Source organism: Ziziphus jujuba, chromosome 1, assembly GCF_031755915.1.
Source record: "Ziziphus jujuba cultivar Dongzao chromosome 1, ASM3175591v1".
NCBI classification, from domain to species: domain Eukaryota; kingdom Viridiplantae; phylum Streptophyta; class Magnoliopsida; order Rosales; family Rhamnaceae; genus Ziziphus; species Ziziphus jujuba.
The window spans coordinates 15,361,939-15,385,050 of record NC_083379.1 but is presented as its reverse complement, the minus strand read 5'-3'; the positions used below and the strand labels follow the sequence as shown (position 1 = coordinate 15,385,050).

General features: G+C 33.0%; 1 protein-coding gene and 1 long non-coding RNA gene across 2 annotated transcripts; both read right to left on the bottom strand.

The window, feature by feature from the left end:
* Nucleotides 1–265: 265 nt before the first annotated feature.
* On the bottom strand, nt 266–1,104 carry LOC125419650 (stigma-specific STIG1-like protein 1). Its single transcript, XM_048466012.2, has one exon. The coding sequence runs from the start codon at nt 1,016–1,018 to the stop codon at nt 545–547; it is 474 nt and encodes a 157-aa protein (XP_048321969.1). The 5' UTR covers nt 1,019–1,104; the 3' UTR covers nt 266–544.
* A 17,898-nt stretch (nt 1,105–19,002) lies between these two features.
* Nucleotides 19,003–22,838, bottom strand: LOC132800389 (uncharacterized). The gene is made up of 3 exons (XR_009635463.1): nt 22,557–22,838; nt 22,407–22,460; nt 19,003–19,547 (listed from the first exon to the last, which is right to left on the bottom strand). It is a non-coding gene; the product is annotated as an uncharacterized LOC132800389 (long non-coding RNA).
* Between the last annotated feature and the right edge of the window lie 274 nt (nt 22,839–23,112).

The following is a 23,112-nucleotide window of genomic DNA, read 5'->3' as shown; positions in this document are numbered from 1 at the left end:
CTAAATTTTTAAAATTCTTAAAAATGAATTTTTTTATAATGATTATTTAAATTATTATTTAACATATAAAACTTGTTCGTGATTATTTGCTAGTGGTGATAATCATATTATTATTGTCTACAAAAATCAATTTAAGAAGGACTATTGGACTTTAAATTAGTTATCAAACAATTTTTATATTTTTTTACAAATTACGTTACATAAATTTATGATATAATATTAGTTTTATCATAGACGTTGGAAACAATGAAACCATAAAAAGTAACATATATAGAATTTTATGATGGGAATATATATTAATAATGAATACATGAGACTTTAATGCTTATAACCCTATGTTACAACGTCCCAAATCCCGATTAAATTAACATATTAATTGTAATTACACAAACCAACATAATGAGTTAATGAAACGTAAATGTATGTGTATGTAAAGCCTATCAGAAACATCAATTGATGGCTCAACTTTTATTTTTCAAACTACTTATTAAGTTATATGTCCTATTATTCATTTCCTATTAAATTTGGTGGCGTTTTTTAATATCTATGCATAGTTGCACATCCCATACGAGCACTTGTTCCCCTTGCCGCACCTGTTATTGCAACTTCCACAGTGTTTCTCATCAGTCATTGGCTTCACGCACTTGCCTTTGCAGCATATCTCCGCGTACTTGCATTTCTTCCCACATTTGCCGCAGTTTACTCTATCACTCGATGTGTCAACACATTTCTTCTTGCAGCAATCTGGACCGGGGCTGTCCTTGGCGCGGCACACCTTCGGGTATTTGTTGCATGTCATCTGATTTCGTGACGCAAGCAAGCGGCTAATCCCCCTAAGAGGAGTCAATGTTGTCTGTCGTTGGTCTTCGGTCTCCAAGGAATCCTCATCAGTTGTGGCATTATCATCCTCGTCGTTATTGAGAAATGTTTCATCAGCATTTGGTGTTGCAGACAGAGCAATGGTGCTCAAAGCCATAATGAGTATGGCTAGTAGAAGGAATAGCTTCTGGGATTTCATGTTTTGTTGGTGCCAAAAAGGAAAGTAGAATATTTTTAAAGAGAGACTTGGAGGATATGAAGGTGAAGATATGCTTAGGTAAAGGTTTGTGTGGGAAAGAATGTTGGGGGGTATCAAGTATATATAGAGGAGAGTTATTAGAGGGGCCATAGATTTCTTCAAAGAGTTGGACTCAAAGTTTACATATGTTTTTGTACGTGGCATATTTTCATATTTCTATTAGTGGGTTGGTCCAATTCAAAGGGCTTAAAGTTAGGCTTTTGAAGAAATATTATACTAATAATTAGGTTGGTATGTAGAAAAACAGAAATTATAGACTCGTAAGATAACAATATGGGGTAGGCAGGTTAGGCTTCTCTTAATAAAATATTAATTGATTCTTAATTCCTACAACGTAATTGGGATTGGTTAGCTATAGCCATAAGAAAACGAAGGATAAAATACCTTATTTCAACCTTTTTTTTCTAGTATTTTATTTAATTATGCAATAAAGGACAAACTAAGTACAAGAAGAAAAAGGTAAATCCAGGATTTAAACAGCGAAAAGAACAATACGTATATTATTCGAGTTTGTTTTAAATCTATAAGGTAAACTACTATTATTTGTACCATGATTCGAGAAAGGTCAGCGACATGTGTGCTGGGGATAAACATTCGTTATCTTTTTTTTTTTTTTTTTTTTTTTTTTGGGTATGATATATTTGTCGAACCAAGTTTTCTTTGAATTTTGAAGCCCTTGTGCATCGTATAGGTGTTTTTGTGTGCACTCAAGCGAGAGCAGAAATTCCTTTTTCGTACAAATTTAATTCTTTCTTATATGTCTTTAATTAAACACACGTTCGAAATTGTACATTTAATTAGCTCAACATTACGGGGGAAGAGTAAAAAAGAAATCTCTTAAAAAAAAAAAAAAAAAAAAACTAGTCTCAACTTTCTTTTTTCCCTTTTTTTGGTGGTTCAAATAATCGGGTGCAATTGATAAGAGAAAAATTTAAATAGAAATAGATGCGTCGTGCGTGTACAATGGGCCAGCAAGTAGCCCGCCTTTCTTGTCTCTGAAAAGTCCAAGAAAACCAAAGCAAATAAGTCCTCTTTCTGTCAAACTTAAAAATCCGTTAGAGGAGCACTTGACTTTCGTATTTGAACATCCTGAATCCATTGAAAGGCCATGTTGACATTTGTTAGATTGTGAATAAAGTCCCATATTGTTTCAATTTAGTATTCTCTAATTAAATGTAATCGCAATTTTAATTTTCAAATTAATTTTTTTTTTTTAATGTATACCCTTAAGCTTTTTTTTATTGCATAATTTGTTTTAAAACATAGTGGTTAGCATGACGTGTAAATTAGATAATTAAAACACAAATATTTCATATTTGAAGAGGTTTTTTTTTTTTTTTAACTTTTTATCCCAATTAAAGATTGATTTTTAAATTTAAAAATGTATTTTAAATGATACAACAACCAGATCAAGCCTATAATTATATCAAGTTGTATTTTAATATTGTGAAGTAAGAGAGAGCTATTTTTTGTCAAAATAATAATAATAATAATAATAATTGAATCAAATATGTAGCAAATTGAAACTAAAAAGCCCAAATTGCAAGTTTAATACTTGAAGGTACAAAAACTAATTCAAACTAAAATGTACTAAAATATAATTAATATTGTATGAGCAGCTACTCCACTAATGGGCTTAGCTTTTTAATCGTTAGCCAAATTAATTCCATAAAATTTCTGGACAGAGTATATCTTATTTTAATTCCATAAAATTTTGAGACAAAGGTATATATCTGATTTTTTTGTTGGCTAACAACAGATACCCACGCCAGTCGATTATTAATAATATTACGCCACCAAAATTGGAGACTATGATGAATTATTAATTCACTGGTTTTAAATATTTTTAGAGTTGGTTACATATAGAGGTAAGAACTTGTTTACCCTCTCAATTGTACAGTCTCGTATAAATATAAAAGAGGCATCTAAAATGGTCATCCAAAATATTTTGCCAAAACAAAAAGAGAAAAAACTGATTTTTCATTTTGAGTTCCTTTATCTTCTTGTACAATGTTTTATCATTCACATTATACGAAAAAAGTTTTGTTATTTACCATAAAAGATGATGGACCATTACTGATATGCCAGTGGAGGAGCCACGTTATAGGGTGGTGCGCCATGCCCCCCTATAAGCACCACAAATAAAATGTATTTAATTGGTAGATATTAATAAAACTATGCCTTAAGATTTAAGTGACAAAGTATTATTGTTTTTAAAACTTACTGATATTTATTTTCCTTAGTTTTTATTAGAAGGTACTTTCAGTTAGTTTATATGTTATTTTATAAATACTTTATTTTGTTTTAATATTTAATTTTTGTGGATATCTTTCATTTAACTAAAATAATTAAACATCATATGGCATTGTTATTTGTACTTTAATAATCCATCCGAAAAAAAGATTGGTATGATTCTGTATGCTATTTTTGTAAATATTCAATAAAAATACTAAAAATTTTATTAACAATTATCTTATGTCGTTATTTACTCTTTTGATTGTAATGTTGGGTTGTAAAATTTGAGTTTCTTATTAGCATAATTACAATATTTTCTAAACTAAAGAATACGGCATGACTTGAACATACATATTTAAATCTATGGGTTATGCGGCTTACTGCTAAACTTCACCAAACTCATCTATTTATAATACGCCCTTAAAAATATTATTGGCTCCACAACTGTTGATATGATAATTGCTGATTGACATATTCATTTAATGATGCAGTAATTTTTTAATGTCCATTTGATGGAGCTCTTTTTTCTTTTTTTCTTTTTTTTTTTTGGGTCCAAAAATTCTATTTGACGGTGAAAAGCTTTTTTATCCAAAAATAAGGGTGTTTGGCAATTCAGCCCGGGCTGTCCTGGGCAAGACACACCTTTTTATATTTATTACACACCACCATTCCCAAGAAGTAAGGAATCGACTCATCCCTCTAAAAGGAGTCAGTGTTTGTTGTTTTATGTCTCAGTTGTAGCAATTTCCTCTTCGTCGATATTGGGGAATGGTTTTTCTTTTGCTTTTAGTGGTGTTGTAGATAAGGCAATGAGAATGGCTCCTAAAGCCATGCACAAAGAATATCAGTTAGGTTTTCATGCTTGAGGTATGTATGTGTGTAAGTAACTAAACAAATAAAGGGAATGGGATCGATATATTGAGTTTTGAAATGTGGAGTCGTTGAAGGAGGAAAATGGTGAAAATAACTGTGAATGGTTTTGTGGAAAATAGTATCGGGTGGTGAGAAGTATACATAGAAGAGAATGAGGGCTAAAAGACTTCAAAGCGTTGGATTGAAATTGCATGTGTTTCATAAATGGCAATTAAATTTAGTCTGTTCGTAACACCCATACCAAATTGTACCGAAATCTTTTCTATTTTTTTTTAGCTAGAGTTAACCAAGGTTGATTCAGCAATTCCCACAGTTGACTTTTAGGTACAGCTAAAGTTCCATTTTGACCAAGGCACCATTGCAACATACTCGTCATAATGAGTTCATAGAATAGTGACATGCCAGATTTGGAATTAGGATCAAAAAGTTATGGTTAGAACAAAGAGTGGTCCTAATTGACTAAGTGATGCCCAAGGTGGACTTTTTATTTGTATAAGTTATGGTTTTGACCTATGTACCATCGTGTTTTGTGCATCAATATGAGTCCGTAGACTAGCAATATGTTTAATTTGAAACTATGGTAAAAAGCTACGACTCTATAAAGTAATAATTATTTTTTCTGGAACAGATTTTACTAGGTATTTTTGAAAAGTTCAAAAATGTGGAGTTAAAATATCAGCTGATGCATGTCATGTGTTAGCATTTGGGTGGCTCACGTGGATGAACAATGGCAAAATTATGGTTTTTTATTAGTCCACTGAACCAAGTAGAATGGAAAGAGGTGAAAGAGAGGCCCACGAGTTCATGGGAAAACCTGTCTACCACAAAAACCACCACTCTCAATGACACTACTACCATGAAGCCCATCCCAAACCCCACTTACTATCCAAAATTCACAACTAGATTGCTAACGAAGCTTCAAAGTTGGGCGAATTCCACCAACGACGGTAGTAGTTTTTCTGGCCAAATTGACTTGTTTTCGACCATCGTTTTGCCTCGTCTCCAACCATCACATTAACCACTCAAAGAGTAGTTGGCCATCCAATTTTCAAGGCTAGATCATAGGTGACGCACCGAGATCAGGCTGATCACCAACAATGGCGGCAACCAACCATTTTTCACTTTTGTAGTGGGGTTTAGGCCAAAAAACCACCATTTCCACCATCTTTGACACCCCTAAGCTCAAATCCAAGGTATTTTCAACTCATTTCAAGCTAGGTTGATAGATCAAAGAGCTTGAAGTGAGTCAAACATTTCTGATGAAATTTTGACTACTGCCAATTTCCGAGTGGTAAGACTGGACTCTTAATCCTCATACTTTATGCTTCATTTTGGTATACAGGTAGCTAATTTTGGTTAACATTTGTGTTTAACCCCCCTAGATGAGTTGTTTGTAAAATATCCTATAAAAATTAATATTTTAATATGTGTTGTATTTTTAGGCATCCATATGAACCGTAGAAAAAATCCTATGGAAGATTTGGAGTAATTTCCATTTTAGATGAGTGGTGATTTTTTTTAAATATATTTTTGGGGTTAATCAAATAGAATACTATTATTAATTTTGATTAATATTGTGTTATTTGATTTAAGAGGAATTATTATTGTATGAATGTTTTACGAATATATTTTTATATATACTTTTGTAAAAATTGTTTATTGAGGTTTAGTATGGTTATTTTAATCAATTAAATATTTTATATGGGTTTGACATGCTATGATATTCCGGTAAAATTTATAAAATAGTTTTGTAGAAATGTTTGTACATTTACATTATTTTTAGATGCATCATACAAAATTAGTGTACTGGAATATTATTACAATTTATTAGTGTGAAAGTATTATTTGGCCTTCCTATGAGAGCTAAGGTAAGAAAGGCTAAACAGATATTTTGTGATATGACCATTAACTGTCTCCCGCTTTTAGTTGTAAGATAGCAAGATGTTAGCATTGGTGCCATTGGGATGCAAAAGTATTCGATTGTACGTATCTTTTTCCCTCTTTATATTTGGGACGTTAAGTGCCATCTAGTGACACTCAGTATATAATGTGATATATCAGACATACGCCTGATATTTTATGTACTTTTAAATGTTTTTAAGAGGTACATTTAAATTTTGGCTTTAATTGTTTGCTCAACCATTTAATACTTTATTTAATTCTTTTAAGAATAATATTTATTATATTACTTTCATTTCAATTTTATGTATTTATTTTAAAAGGATCTCATTGGAATAATTATTTGAATTAAAAGTTTTACCTCGTTGTATTTTATTTTATTTTATTTCCAACAATGATATTTTAATATTTGGAGATACAAAATTATGGGTATTGTGAAAATGATTTTAAACGCAGAAACCTTTCAAATTGAGTGGATTAACGAGGGTTTTGAGAGAAAAATCATTTTCCTAAATATTTATTTTATTTTTCTTAAATTATCACTATAATAATTAATATTAGCAATATTATTACTAGTATTAGTTCTTTTATTTTAAGTAATTATTATTATTATATTTATTATAAATATTACTGTTAATATTAGATAGATACTATTCACTGGTATGTTAGTTTTCCAAACCCATTCCCCTAAGTTCTGGTAGATAGCAAACCGATTGTACATGCTACGCAAATCGGTCATTTGCTCTTTATTCCTCGCTGCACTATGTAGTTTCTTGTTTCCTCATTCTAGTGTTGTTCTATTATGATTATTATAATTATTATTATTATCTATCACGTGTATCTGTAATATTTATATTTCGAATAATCTTAAAATGATCTAATAATAATTATGGAGCTGGAGTTATCATTCCTTCTTATTAATTATTTATTTGTCGTGTTGTTGTATGTTTTATATTTTGCATTACTATAAATTTATGGAAAATCATAGTAACGGGAAGGAATAAAGTGGACGTGGATTTTAGGAGTGTATTTTATGTGCAAGGAAAATTTAAGCAAGTCCAAATTACAGGGAAGATATTGCATTTTCTGTGGAATTTTCGTGGAATTTCCCCTAATAGCTGTCCTAGTATTTCAGTAGAGAATTCTGGAATAGGTCTTGACCATTTTGGTGTCGTAGCGCTAGGTTCTCATATTCCTAGGCAATTGTACATTGTTTTGCATCCCATCTTTTAATTGTTTGTTACCAAATATCTCTAAGATTCTTTATCTCTATTTTGTTCCTCTAGAATTCATCAAAATGCCAAGATATATTAGACATGGTACCCGTGACGATTCGGTTGAGAGTTCTGGAAGTGTGTCAACCTTTAAAAATCTTCTCACGCAATACACTCAGGCACTAGTAATACCAATGCTACATGATACACTATGGATCAGGCAAGGCACTTGGGAGTTGTAAATTATAGAGGATTTATAGGCCAAGCAGTAGCACTAGCATGGTTGGTTGACATGGAGAAATTACTGGATGAAGCAATGTAGTGTCCTGATGAAGACCGAGTCAAAATCGTAGGTTTTACATTGGAGGGAGATGTCAGGAAATGGTAGAGAACTGAAAAGATGATGGGATGTTGTACTTGGGAGTAATCTAAAAATCTGTTCGCCAAGGAGTATTGCCCTCCTGCTTTCTGTGAGTTGAGGAGGAGAGAATTCAAGAGGCTACATTAGGGAAATATGACAGTATCTGAGTATGAAAGGAAGTTTTGAGAGTTATCCGAGTTTTGTATTCACTTATCCCTAATGAAGAATGTAAGAAAATAAGTTTCATGCATGACTTGAACGAGAACACGACATTAAATACTTCAAGGATGGTGCATCTAACTTATTAGTTTGTGAGTGTTTAAAAGCCAGATTTTGATGTGCAGATCAAGGTGCACAAAAGTACCTATTATATAGTCCCCAATAAGGGTTACTTAAAAGAAGTCACAGTTTAGGTTTGTTAGTAGTGGAGGACAAAGCTCTCAATGTAGCTCAATACGGAGAGGTTGTAATTTTCAACCGATAGCATGACATTCAATGAGTAGCGATACTAGTCTTTACAAAGGTTTTAATTTTGGAGAAAGCTCTAAACTAGCTTTAAGATTTATGGCAAACTGCATGGTGGGCCAAGCGAGTAGGACGGTATATGTTTCCAATGTAGATAATTAAGACATATGAAGAAAAACAGCCCCTATCTTCACTGTAATACTAGACTATTGGGATCAAGCCCACAAGCTTATCAAGGCAGTGATTACAAAGGTAAGAGTTTGCAGGCAAGCCAAATTGTAGGTTGTTCATCCGAATCAGTGCAATAATCCACATTACCTAGCAAAGGCAGAGGATGGAGACCCTAACCAAAAAAACCAGGCCAAGTGTTTACTATGGCATATCAAGCAGCCCTAGCTACTCTGGATGTGGTAACAGGCACCTTGAATATTTTTGGCAGTAATGCACTTGTTCTTATTGATCCGAAACCCATACATTCCTTTGTTTCACCAGAGTTTGTTGCTTGAGTTGGAATAACCACATTTCCTTTTAGATTTTAGTTAAAAATCTCTACCCTACAAGAGAGTTTTTATGGCCTAGTCAAATGCTCAAAGGATGTCTTTTTTGTAATCATATAACACCCCATCTTGGCAAACACATGAAATTTTGACCAAGTTTGACCAACTAGATTGTTAGTGGTCCTAACTTGGACTTTTTAAATGGTCAAGAATTTTTATTTGACCAATACACCATAGCAGAAGCTTGTTGATATGAGTTCCTAGATTGGTGATATGCCTAATTTTGAATTATGGTTAAAATGTTACAGTGTTTTGTTTCATTATCAGTATCTAAACAAATCCTAAATTTTTTTTTTTTAGTGACTTAAGCTTCTATATATATACATGGGGAACTGTACCTTCATAAAACAATCAAGAAAATATCCAAAAAATATCCAACCAAGCCAACCCGCAACCCGCTTTCCCCACCAATCGAATCACACAGGTTTTCTTCTTTTTCGATCATCATTGACCACCATGTGCCAGCCAAAGGTGTTGCTCGTCGTCGGATGACCTCAGCCTTCAAATCTCTAGCTAAATCACCATCGAAGGCAGGGGATCAAGCCAGCAAAGCTAGTCGTGACAGTCCAATAGGTCGTCGAAGATTTTGGCATTTTCGCCAATTCTAAGCCAATCCATACCCCTTACCCATTATTTTGTACCCCTTGACCTCAAATATGGCCTCCATCTGTCAAAATTTCTTATAGTTTTAGGGATTTATCAACACCAAATTTTGACCAAATATTCTAATGTATTTTCCAGCCACCAATGACATTTTTGAACCATGATGAGCTTAGATTCTTGATACATATTCCACAAGCTTTCTATTGATATAAAGTTTGTAAATTTTGGACGTCGTTTGATAATTTCCATTTTTGGATTAATTAGTTAAATACTAAATAAAAATTGGATTGTGTTTGGATATTCGACAAAATTGAAGCTGGGTTAGTGTAATTAGGTGTTAGCAGGATACAATAGGAGGTTTAGTTTCAATAAGTTAGCCTCTTAGTGAATAACCATAATTTTGGATAATGGATCCTAAATGGTCACAATATAATTGGACCCCTTAGTGTCTAATTTATACGATCTAAGAGTTGCATAGAGAATCTTAAGACATTTATTTAATACACATGAAAGCCTTGGGTTTAATTTCTGAAGGCTAAAAAATATTTTATTATACTATATGCAATGATACTTAGCTTGGAGACGATCCTACGAAGTAGTAGGAGTGAACATCAATAGTATCAGTAGGTGATTTATATTTTAAAATAGTTTTTAGTATATTAGTACAATTATATATATATGGCTTGGATATTTTATGGTTTGATTTAAATTCTTATTATATACATATATAAATATAAGGGTTACAGTTTCATGCGACTTTTGATAAGATTTTAAATGGTTTTAAATTCAAATAATTTATAGTGAACTTGAAAATTTTGGTGTTCAAATATTTTGACAGTTGATATTTTAGTCTTTTTGAAAAATAATGGATTTTGGGAAAGAGAATTTGAAATTGTATATTTTTAAGTACATTTTAAGTGTATATATTTCAAAATGCTTAAAAAAGGGTTTATGATAATTTATATTTCCCTATCGTTATTTACGTTTTGCTATCAAATGATCATTTTGAATATTTTGAGTATTTAAATAAATGATTGGCTTTGAATATTGAATTTCGGTTTATGGTACTATATTTGTTTGAGAAAAATAGAAACTATGATTTTGAAAGGATGATTTATAAATACTACATTGTTGTTTTTAAATGGTGTACCATATATTTACCACTAGTTCTGTTTATGTTATTAATTGTGTGCAAGCTTAGTCAACCTATGCGTAGTCGCGATATGAAAGAATAATGATGAGTTATGTATCATTCTTTCGAAGTGATGATGAGTTGTGTCAGGACCCGTCCAAAATTCCTCACTGGAACCCTAGACAAGCCCTGATCCCAAGGAAACCCTATCGGACCCTCCAATGGAAAATCCGGCAAAACCTCCTCTAAGGGTTGGACTTACCAAAATTTTCCTGCACTGAAAACACACTTCTATACATATTCCCTTATTTCTCCCACATTACTACAATTTTTAATTCCATAAATTTGCAGCACTCCAAATGAATAACAATAAATCAGTGCATAATTAACAGCTAAATGTCCAATATAGTACACAGAGCATTATACAAATAAATATGGAATTAATACGATGACAGATAAGGAAGCAATACAAGGTAAAGAGGAAAAACGGAAGAAAATGCTTCTTGGACTTTCGGCAACGAACTGAGACGTTGGGCTCATCCCGAATGATCAACGTCTCCCAACCTGGACCTAGGGGAACAGAGTTTAAAAACGTGAGATGCTAGTCATCTCAGTGAGTGACCCTATCTACTGTACACTTTTAATATTAATAATATAACAAATAAAGGAACTTAATTAATACCAGCAATTAAATAAATAAATAATAATAAACATTTGAAAGTAATAATTTCTCTCAAAACCCTCATTATTCACTCCATTGGAAATGTTCCCCTTTTAAAACATTTTAACAAAACCCATTATTCGTATTTCCCGAAAACCAAGGGATCAATTAATTTAATAAACAATAGATAAATACCCCAAATATAATAAAATGTAATAAATTATAATAAATAATTTTTGAACACTTTGGGGTTTGAAATTTCTATCCGAAAATTTATACTTGACGCACCACACCATATACCAGTGATGCCCTCTGATACCTAGCGTCTCGAGCACCGATTGGCGAGGAGATTAAAGAGAGAAACTTGCATACAGCACTTCGGCGTCCCAACAGTACCGCTACTGAAACCGTTATCCCGGCCACGGAGGGGGGCGGCTATGTGCACTATATAAAACTTGCCTGTCCTCGGTCCAATAGCAACTCACAGGAGACATAATAACTTGCGCGCTAACCACATATACACCGGAACACCAATACTGTATGAGTGCATCTAAAATAATTATTAAATTAATTATTACCGTACCGATTTTCCAAAAATCACCGTGGGAAATATACCAGTTTTCAAATTCACCATCCCACATTTTCCTTTAACATTTTCGGTACGAAAACATTGATAACAATACACCAATAAATTTTCTCGTAACACGAGGTTCAACAAATAATGTTCCATAGGCATAATTATAAAATTTAAACCACCATTCTAAACAAATATTTTTCTTAAAATATTTAAACCAATTATGCCCAAAAATAATGTAACAGCCCAGACCACCCGCATCAAGATATTGTCCGCTTTATGCCCGACCCGTACGGTTTTGCTCTTCCCGACCCCAGTACAACGATGGGTCACAGGAAAAGGCCTCTTGAAGGGAAAGGTATCCACACACTTATAAACCATGCTTCGTTCCCCTTTCCAACCGATGTGGGATGTTACAATCCACCCTCCTTAGGGCCCAACGTCCTCGCTGGCACACCGATCCGGGTACTAGCTCTGATACCACTGTAACAACCCAGACCACCCGCATCAAGATATTGTCCGCTTTGGGCCCGGCCCGCACGGTTTTGCTCTTCCCGATCCCAGTACAACGGTGGGTCATAGGAAAAGGCCTCTTGAAGGGAAAGGTATCCACATGCTTATAAGCCATACTTCGTTCCCCTTTCCAACCGATGTGGAATGTTACAAATAATATTAAAATCCAGATACGATTTATTACTGAAAATACCTTACTCATGCGTAATAAATAAAATTAAATCACAATAAAATAATAATCGGGAATTTCTTAACAACCCAAAATTTCGTTTAGCATCAAAGGGTATATATCTATATATAAAATAATATTTTTTCCCAATTATATTTAAATTCCACCACATGAGCATAATTCCAGATACCAATTTAACACCAAATAAATATAATTAATTACCCCAAAATATTTTTAAAGGTGGGTCACTCACCTCGAGCACCCAATTAATCCAAGATCCTCCATAGGATCAATTCCATGACTCACCCGTGCTCCTAGAACAACGATTCACACACAGTCAAATAAATTAATATTTTATTCGGGTAAATAATAACCGGTATCCGGGGGGTCTAACACAAATGTTAACCAAAATTGACAAATTATATGTCTATGGAAAGCTTGTGAGATGAGGATCACATTACCGACCTCCATTGAGCTCAATTCAACCGGCAGTGGCCGGAATTTGGCCGGAAAGCTTCGGCCGAGTTTAAACTTGAGGGATCTCTCAAACAGTGGGGATTTAACCCTGGAAATGGACTCAGAGGGGTCGAAAATGGTGGGATAGAGGTATGGATCGAGCTAGGTTGGCTGGAAAACACAAGAAAAGAGGAGAGAGAAAATTTCCGACCGGCGGCTTCTCCGGCCCGATATGGGCGCGTCCGATGACTGGTGGCCGTGAAATTTTGTAGGTGAGCTCGCCTCCGTCCTCCACTCATCTCTGGCCGACGCGTGTTGCAAACTGGTGGCCGGAAATGAAGAAACGGCGACGGCCCGAGAGGAAGAAGGAAAGGAAAGGAAGAAGAAGGAGGAAGAAGAAGGCTCCCGGGGGGGGGGGGGGGGCTGGTGTTTTTCCACGTGGGGGAAAAGAAAAAAAGAAAAAAGAAAAGAAAAAGAAAGAGAGAAAATAAATTAAAAATAATTAAATAATATTAAAAAATAATTTTATTATATAAAATAATATGATATTAAACATGGTTGACATGTGGCATCGCAACATGGTGACACATGGTCACATTTATTAAGTCACACGTGACACATTGTAACATGTTTATAAATAATATTAAAATAATACATTATTTTAAAACGTTGCATGTCCATAACTTTTTAACCAGATATCCAATTTAAGCGTGCCGCTAGTCTATGAACTCGTATCGACGAGTACTCCACAACCATGTATGAGTCAAAGCTCAACTTTGCATGAATAAAAAGTCAACTTTGGCACATTTGGACAGTTTGGACCCCAATCTTGTTTTGCTCATATCTTTCAAACCGTAGCTCCGTTTTCAATGTGCTACTAGTTTACGAACTCGTGCCAACATGTACTTCGTAAGGTACCTCAGTCAACCTAGAATTCCATCTGAATCAAAAAGTCAACTTTTGACCCCTGATCAACGGTCAACCTCGATCAAAGTTGGAAAATTTCCGTTGTACTTTGGGACAGGGTGTTACAAGTTGTGGACCATTCTTTTATATTGATGATGAGTTGTGTTCTACTCCCTCATGATGTTGATTTTTATGTATCTATTTATTATCTAGTGGTGTTTCGGGATACTATGCACCATTTGATAGTGCTATGTATATCATATGGTATATTGTATGTGTTCTTTCTAATTACATATATATATATATATATATATTGGTGGTCTTATTATGTTTCATCACCATTTCCAATTTGATTGTTATATTGATTATTGCCTAGCAATAAATTCATATTTTAAATTCTTTATTTATGAAATGCTCTTCCTATGATATTGTTTTAGGATATAAGTTAGGTTTTTATGAAATGGTTTCAAAAAATGGAACTTTTAAAAAGAATGAAAGTAAGGTATTAAGTGAAACGTTTTGAAATAAAATGGCTATTTTCATATTATTATGTTATTCCACTCACTAAGCTTGTTTCACAATTTTACTTATACTACATCTGGCATCTTCATTATTTTCCCAGTATATCATCATCTCATATCTTATTTGCCAGTGTATTCCATCTTTAATGTATTTTCTTTTCATGTACTTCTGCTGGATTTATTACTTATGTTGTTTTTTATTTAGTTTTAAACTTTAACATTTCTTAGATTGCTTTGGTAGATTGACCTAGTATATATGACTTTTAGTTTATTTTCCTTCTCTTGGTAATCGAGTTAGAAATCTTGAGTAATATGATTTAGAACCTTTGATGAGTATGACGATGATCGTATGGAACTTTTATTAATAACATTTATTATATTTTATTTATATTTTTGGATTATATCTATTTCATGGGGAGGTCCTACTAGACTTTAGGTACTGATTCAGTGGGATTTCTGTAACACCCCGCCCCGAAGTACATCAGAAATTTTTCTCGTGTTGACCAAGTTTGATCGGATTTGACCACCATTGACCAAGTGGGTCCGTTTTGACTTTTTGATTCAGATAGAATTCTACATTAACCAAGGAATTGTTGTGAAGTACACGTTGACCCGAGTTCATAGACTAGTACTGTTTATAAGCGATAAGATGCAGTCCGAACTGTCCGAGGATGCCAAATTTGACATTTTATTTTTGTGAAATTTTGCTTTGATTCATGTATAGTTGTAAATTACATGTTAATACGAGTTCATAGACTAGTGTCACACTTAATTTGGACATTTGATTAGAAAGTTATGTACCTACAAAGTTTTTTAAAGACAATGTTGCAAGCATCAATATATGTGTGTGTGCACAGTGACCAATGACACTACGCCACACGTCAAAGACTAGACCAACCCATGAATGCACAGTGGCACCCACAGGTGTTGTTTTGATTAAGCGAGAAATGGAGAGAGGGGACAAGGAAAGAAGAGAGAGAAAAGGAAAGAGGAGAGAGAAAGAAGAGAGAGAGGGAGAATCAGCCACTACCGGTTAACCACTTTCCGGCCACCCAAGCCTTACATTTGCCACACCCCCAGAAAGCCTACCTGAAAACTGGCTGGTCACCTAAATTTCATGGCCAACCAACCATCGACACACCCAGATCAAGGCTTTTTCCAACAACAACCCGTTTTCCTTCCACCATCAATTTCGCCCAAACCACCCATCCATTTTTGACACCGCTAGTCTCGTTGAGTTACCCATCCCTCGATCTACCTCCCCACCAAAATCACTGTCATTGGTCACCGAACGGGTCACTGAGGGTGAGCTTTTTCGATGGGCACACAAGTCCGATCTCCGAGAGGTAAGACCTAATTTGTAATGCTCGCATCGTAAGCTTTGTTCCAGTATATTATTTGTTAATTTTTGTTAACGTTTATGTTAGCTCCCCGGCACCTGTGTGTAATATATCCGATTGAAATATTAATTTTAATTGGTTTTGTGTATCATTGATATTTTAGGAGCACGTGTGAGTTGTGGGATCGATTCCATTAAGGATCTTGATTGATATGCATGCTCAAGATAAGTGATCCACCTTCAAAATTTATTTCCATGTCTTAAATTATATATATTTTATGACAATTAAATATTTGGATTTGATATTTTATGTGTTGAAAAATTTATAAATTTCTATTTGAAAATTTTATTTTTGAGGTGAAATAAAATATATGTGCATAAAAAAATCATATTTTGATTTTTAAGAAATTATGAATTTAATTTTTATTAAATTATTGTTGAGTAGATGTTGAACTTATGATGCATGATAAATGTGTTTACATGACTTTAAGAATATATGAATTTCATGAGGTTTTAATATTATTTTTTGTATGGATTGATTTTTCGGATTTGAAGGAAAATAATTATTTAAATTTATTATGCATTGAAATAATTGTGGAATTTATTATGTGGTATTGAGGAATTGTGGAATTTAATTATGTATGAATTTTACGTGATTTTAAAGATATGTTGATTTAAATTGATTTTTGGATTTGAGAAAAATATTGTTTTAAAGTATTATTCTTTAAAAATATTTTAATGCATTTGAATATTAAGGGTTTAGTTTTATGCCATTGGAAATTTGGTATATTTGCATCAATGGGTTTATGAGAATGGATTTTAACGTGATGGGTTTATGATAATGGTTTAAAGAAATGTGGATTATATGGATTTGAAAAGAGATATTTAATCTAGTGGTATTTATGAGATTTCGAGATTCAGAAAATATATTGATTTTATGATTTTTAGATGCATTATACAATACTGATGCTCTGTACTGTATATGTGGATATGATTAGCCCACAGGTTTATAGGGTCATCCTATGGGATGCCATTGGATCCGAGGGCTGACAGGGTATAATACATAGTAAGCATCAGCCGTCGCCCTCCATGACCAAGATGACTAATAGCAGTAGCGCTATGGGATGCCAAGTAATCGTATGCTGGTTTCTCTCCTTAACCTCCCCATATCGTGCTCGAGATACTGGGTACTATCGAACACCATTAGTATATAGTTTAGAGCATCAAGTGGGTTTTTTTTTTTCTCGATACGATTTCCAAAATAAAAACATTTTAAAAGAGTATTTAAAATTACAATGTATTTAATTATATTTTTATCATTTATTCAGATTAATGTTTTAAAAATGCATTTTACCATGATTTTATTATTTAAATTGATTTGATGATTTAAAATGGATTTTATTATATCTTTACCATTTATTTCAAGTAGATGTTTTAAATTGATTTAAATATTTCTTTCCTAAATTAATTGATTTATTCTATTTTATTTTAGACTGATCATTTAAATGCATTTTATCATGTTTTTGTTATTTATTTCAATTTGAGATTTTAACATGAGTTTTGTTGTATTTCATTATCTATTTCAAAATGAGGTTTAAAATTTATTTTAATATTTCCTTGATTATTTCTAATATAAATTTTATTGTGATTTTGTTTTATTTTATTTATGACATTTTATTTACAATTTAATAATTGTTATTAAAAAATTTTAATTTCTCATTATAAATTTTAGATCTTTAATTTATTGTATTTCATTTACAATTTATTTAATTAATTATTTCTTGATTTTTTGGAGTATACAAATATTAGGTTTTGTGAAAATATTTAAAAGTAGAACATTTTCAATTGAGTGAACTGTGAAAGTTTTAAGAGAAAACATTATTTTTAACTACTTATTATTTATTTACTTATTTATTGTTAATTAATCAAATTTATTTTATCATTATATTATTATTATTATTGTATAGTAGATTGGGTCAATCACTGAGATGATTAGCACCTCACGTTTTTAAATTCGTTCCCTAGGCTCAGGTTAGTAGACATTAATCGACTGAGGATGAGCTCAACGCCTTTATTCGTTGCTGAAAGTGCAAGAAGTCTTCCTTTCTCTATTTCCTATCTTGTAATATTTCTTTCTACTTCATGTTATATTAACTCTTATACTTAGAATTCTATAAAATGCTTTGTACACTATTTTGGATATATTTATTTAATATTGCACTGATTCCCTATTTATTTTGGAGTGCTGTAAACTTGTGGAAATAAATTGTAGTAAAGTAGGAAAAATAAGCAGATATTGTTAGAAGTCTATTTTCTATGCGGAAAATTTTGTGGTAAGTAAAACTCTTAAGGAAGATGCTGCCGAATTTTTCATTGGAGGATCTAGTAGGGCTTATCTGGGATTAGAGCTTGTCTAGGGTTTATGTGATGGATCTTAGATGGATCCTAATAGTATCTCTAAGCAGGACCACTTTGAGGGTCCACTAAGGACTTTCGGGATGGTTTTGTCAAATGTAGGACCAAGTGATAGAAGCAAATCTAATCCTTTTAGATTTTTATGGTTTGGATATAATTCTGGGAATGGACGAGCTTGCTACAAATCATGCCTCCATGGATTGCTATAAGAAAGAAGTGATATTTAGGCGATCGGACATACCAATAGTAGTATGCTGAAAGAAGTGAAATTTAGGCAATCGAACATACCAGTAGTAATATACCATGGAAAGTGCAAAAAACCCTCATCAGGTCTAATTTTTACCCTTACTGCTAAACATACTGAGAATGGTTACGAAGGGTATCTTAGGCATATGATCCATACTAGCTTGATGAAATAAGATTAAAGGACATAGCCATAGTAAGAGACTTTCTGGATGTATTCTCTGAAGAATTACTAGGGTTACCTCTAGAAAGAAATTTTGATTTTGTGATGGATTTAGTTCTGAGTATTGTTCTTATTTCCTTACCACCATATCAAATGGCTACTACAAAATTAAGTGAATTAAAGGTTCAGTTGCAAGAATTGGTGGATAAAGGTTTCATCATGCCTAGTGAATCAACTTGAGGAGCACCTGTCGATTTGTAAAAAAGAAAGATGGTACCCTAAGGTTGTGCATTGACTATAGCAAGCTTAATAAAGTTACTATCTCGAACAGATAACCATTACCGTAGATCAGTGACATGTTTGATCAACTCCAGAGTGTGAAAGTGTTTTTAAAAATTGATTTAAATTCTGGATATCATCAGTTGAGAATCAGGGAATTAAATATTCTCAAGACTACTTTTAGAACTCGATACAAGTTTCTAATGATGTAAGTTTAGACTTACTACTGCTCTAGTGGCTTTTATAGACTTGATGAATCATGTAATTCGACCATACTTAGATTGATTCATCATCATGTTTATAAATGACATCTTGGTTTACTCAAAGAGCAAGGAAAAGTGCGAAACATCTTGGTTTACTCAAACTCTAAGGCAGCATCAACTATATGCCAAGTTCAATAAATGTGAATTCTAATTGGACAGAATGGGATTTCTCATACACATAATGTTAACAAATGGTATTTTGTGGAACTTAAGAAAGTAAGGGCCAAATTAAATTGGGAATGCCATACCATGGTGGCAAAAGTATGGAGTTTTCATGGTTTAGTAAGGTACTACCATTGCATCATTCAAAGGTTCTCAAAGATAGCACAACCACTCTACTATCTAACCTAAAAAGGAGTTAAGTTTAAGTGGACTAATTAATATGAACAAAGCTTCCAAGAATTAAACAAAAGGTTGACATTAGCTCCTATTCTAACCTTACCACAACTAAATAAGGGATTCAAGTTCTACTTAAATGTGTCCAATCAAGGTTTAGGTTATTTGTTGATGCAGCAATAAAGGTAGTTGCTATTCTTCAAAACTATTGAAGAAGCATGAGTTGAATTACCCTACTCATAATTTAGAGCTTGCTGAGGTAGTCCTTGCCTTGAAGACCTAGAGGCATCACCTGTATGGAGCCACATGTCAGATCTACACAGACCACAAAATCCTCAAGTATATTATTTTCATAAAAAGATTTGAACATGAAGCAAAGGAGGTGGAGAGAGTTATTAAAAGATTATGACTGCATATTTGATTACCATCTAGGTAAGGCTAATGCTTTGAGCAGGAAGGCTACCAGATCCCTAGCCTATGTACAGTCTATTCAACTCCCCTTTAATGGTCAAATTAAAGAAAATGGGAGTTAAAATGTGCATACATTATTTTAAGGTACTCTTGGCAAGTTTTCAAATGCAACCAGTGTTAGTCAATCTTATTCTTGAAGTCATCTGAGGGTGGTATGGGGATGATTCAAATTTAATGATAGTGACTTTTATAACGTTAAAATCTTTTTAGAGTGGTTGATTTTAAAATTTAAAAGAATTTTGAAATTAAATGCGCTCAAGTAAGAGTAGTTCTAGGATAGGTGATTCCTAGGAAGCTTTGAACAAAAAGATTCCATACCAAGTGCAGTGGCTAAATTGGATATAATATCGAGAGAGAGTGACAGGTCTGCCAGTGGAGGCGAGGTGTTACAATTAAAAGTGAAAAGACAAAAGCTTTCCGGATAACTCCAACCTTTACCTATTCCTATATGGAAGTGGAAGCATATCACTATGGATATTCTACTTAAAATGTCTCCTATAGTAAAAAAGTATGATGGTATATGGATGATTATAGATCGACTCACTAAGTTAGCACAATTCCTATCGGTGCGAGAATAGTTTTCTCAAGGAAAGTTAGCTGAGTTTTTTGTAAATCGTATAGTGTGTCTATAGGGAATGCCAATGAGCATCATATCGAATAGAAATCCACATTTCACCTCGAGGTTATGGTGAAATTTGATTAACACACTCGGAGCCAAGTTAAATTTTAACACTGCCTTTAATCTGCAGACAAATAGACAATCTAAAAGAATAATTAAGACTTTAAAAGATATGCTAAGATCTACATCATGCAGTTCAAAGGAAAGTTTGAAGAGCATTTATCATTGGTTGAATTTATCTATAACAATATTTACCAATCGAATATTAAGATGTCTCTATATAAGGCATTGTATGGGAAACAATGCATGACCCCACTATGCTGAAGTGATGTGGGTGAAGAAAGGCTTGTTAAATATGAGAATTTAGTTAGATCTTATTATTTGCGGATGACCATGGACAAGGTGAAAATCATGGGAGACAAATTAAAAACAGCAAGATCAATAAGAAACCTATGCGGATGTCCAAAGAAAGGATCTTGAATTTGAAGTTGGTGATTGAGTATTTTAAAACTATTCCCATGGAAAGGAGTAATGTGGTTTGTTAAATAAGGGAAACTAAGCCTTCGATACATAGGTCTGTATGCGAAAATAAAAAGGATGGGCCTAGTGGTACACAAATTGATGTTACCAAATAAGTTGTCACGTGTGCACAATGTGTTCCATATTTCCATGTTGTGTAAGCACAATGCTGAGCCATCTCTGGAGGCAGCAAACATCGAGTTAAGGGGAGACCTATTCTATGTAGGATAGGCAATGCTGATTCTAGATCGTGAGGAATAAGTACTTCACAACAAGATGATACTTTTAGTTAAAGTTTTCTAGAGGAACCATCTAGTAGACGAGACAATGTGGGAACTCGAGGAGCAGATACAAACCCAATACAAACCAGATCAGAACTATTGGAACTTAACAAACTTCACCACTCTTTTATTTTTCAAAAGAAAAAAAAAAGTATTATGCACACAAAAGTAAGGAATATATTATTAATTTCTTTACCCCAAAAAAAAAAAAAAAAAAAAAAAAGAGAATGTATTATTAATTTGTAATATCAAGTTTTGATTTCCTTGTCCTAACCATCAAAAATCAGGAATAAAATTGCAGATATGTAAATTATAAATTATAAATCAATATTTCAGACTATTGTTAATGAGCCACATGCATCAGCAGTTACTGTTTTTTGTTTTCTGATTGTGCAAAAGTAGGGAAGTTCGAAAATGATCCTCTACTGTATATAAACAATTTCTGTAAGTTAATACGAGTGAGATCATAAATATAGCTAAGGGGATTTAATTTCAAAAATGAATAAAGGGACAAATATAATGGATTTCCAACCTAAAAGTGAATCCCTTGATAAAGCGACATAATATTATAGACCATAACAACAGTATTGTTACGGAAGACAAGAATAAAGCCAAAGCAAACAAAAGCAACATTCTAGAGCAACTGAAGATCCTGTACCTTAATCTACATCTGAAACACGTTTAAGTCAGAATCTAAAACTATTCTGCTTTCTTCCATGATAGAATTTGAAAACAAATAATATGGAACATCTTGAGTTCCCATGAGAAGACTACTAACATTACACTTCAAAAAAAGTGTTGAAAGGTCAAGAGGCTTTTGCAATGAAATACCCAACAGTTATCAAATAAATCTAAAACCGATCTCTATGTCCCTAAACTGTTCCATAATCTAAACCTACATTCCCAATGGACACTTGTCTCTTTCGGACACCACCACCATCTAAATGAACAAGTATCCCCAAAGATCTCATCTCATAAGCACTCGTAAATGAAGTATGTAACTCAATAATCATTGGGCTCAAATTGGTTGTAGGAAAAAGTGACCAAATCTGGTCAGTCTATCCTAAATATCCTAATCCATAAAAATTATCAAATGGACCTTTGGGATAAATTTGTGTGAATGACCAAATGCAGGTTAGATATCCTAACCAATGTATGGGATGTGCCATGGTCCATATCTACATCACCAGACAGAAGGGCTCATAGCAATATCCCAAAAAAAAAAAATACATATATATATATATATATATACAACACCAACCTGCAGAACGGCAACAACCACAACGGAACGGCAACCAGCAGATCGATCGGCAACCTGCAAAAAAAAGAAAAAACAAACGAAAATCGAATTTGAGAAATTCGAAGAGAAATTCAAAGTGAAATTCAAAAAAGAAAATGGGTTTGCTTCAACCTTTAAAGAGAGCAGCTGATTTGATTCAACCCAAGTTTTGAAGGAAGAAAGTGGGTTTGCGGTGGAAAATGATTTTGACAGAAGAAAAAAAAGAAAAAAAAAAAAAAGAGAGAAAGGTGAAGGAGATGCAACGGAGATGGAGAGAAAAATAATGGGTTAGATAGCTAATGTTTTTTAATTTAATTTTCCCATTCTATGGCTGGGGGGACTGTGAGGCGGGATGGGCAGGCGCGAAAATTTTCTCTATTGCCGACGAATTTGTTAAAATTGTCGCCAAACAAATCCAAATATTTACCGAGCAAAATATATTTCGTCGGCAACAGTTCCGAACAATTAACAATATATAATATATAAATACATCCAAAACGAATAAAAAAGCAATTGCCAAATAAATAAAATATAAATTTTATAAACAAATATTTACCAGTGTTTTTTTAAAAAATAAAATATATAAAATGTAAGAAATATATGTACTCTCCGCCATTAAAATGTAATATAAAATATAATTAAATTTCAAATTTAATTTTAAGCTAAAATAAAAAATAACTTAATTATA

Coding starts and splice junctions, on each gene's coding strand:
- LOC125419650 (XM_048466012.2), bottom strand. CDS start 1,018: ATGAAATCCCAGAAGCTATTCCTTCTACTAGCCATACTCATTATGGCT.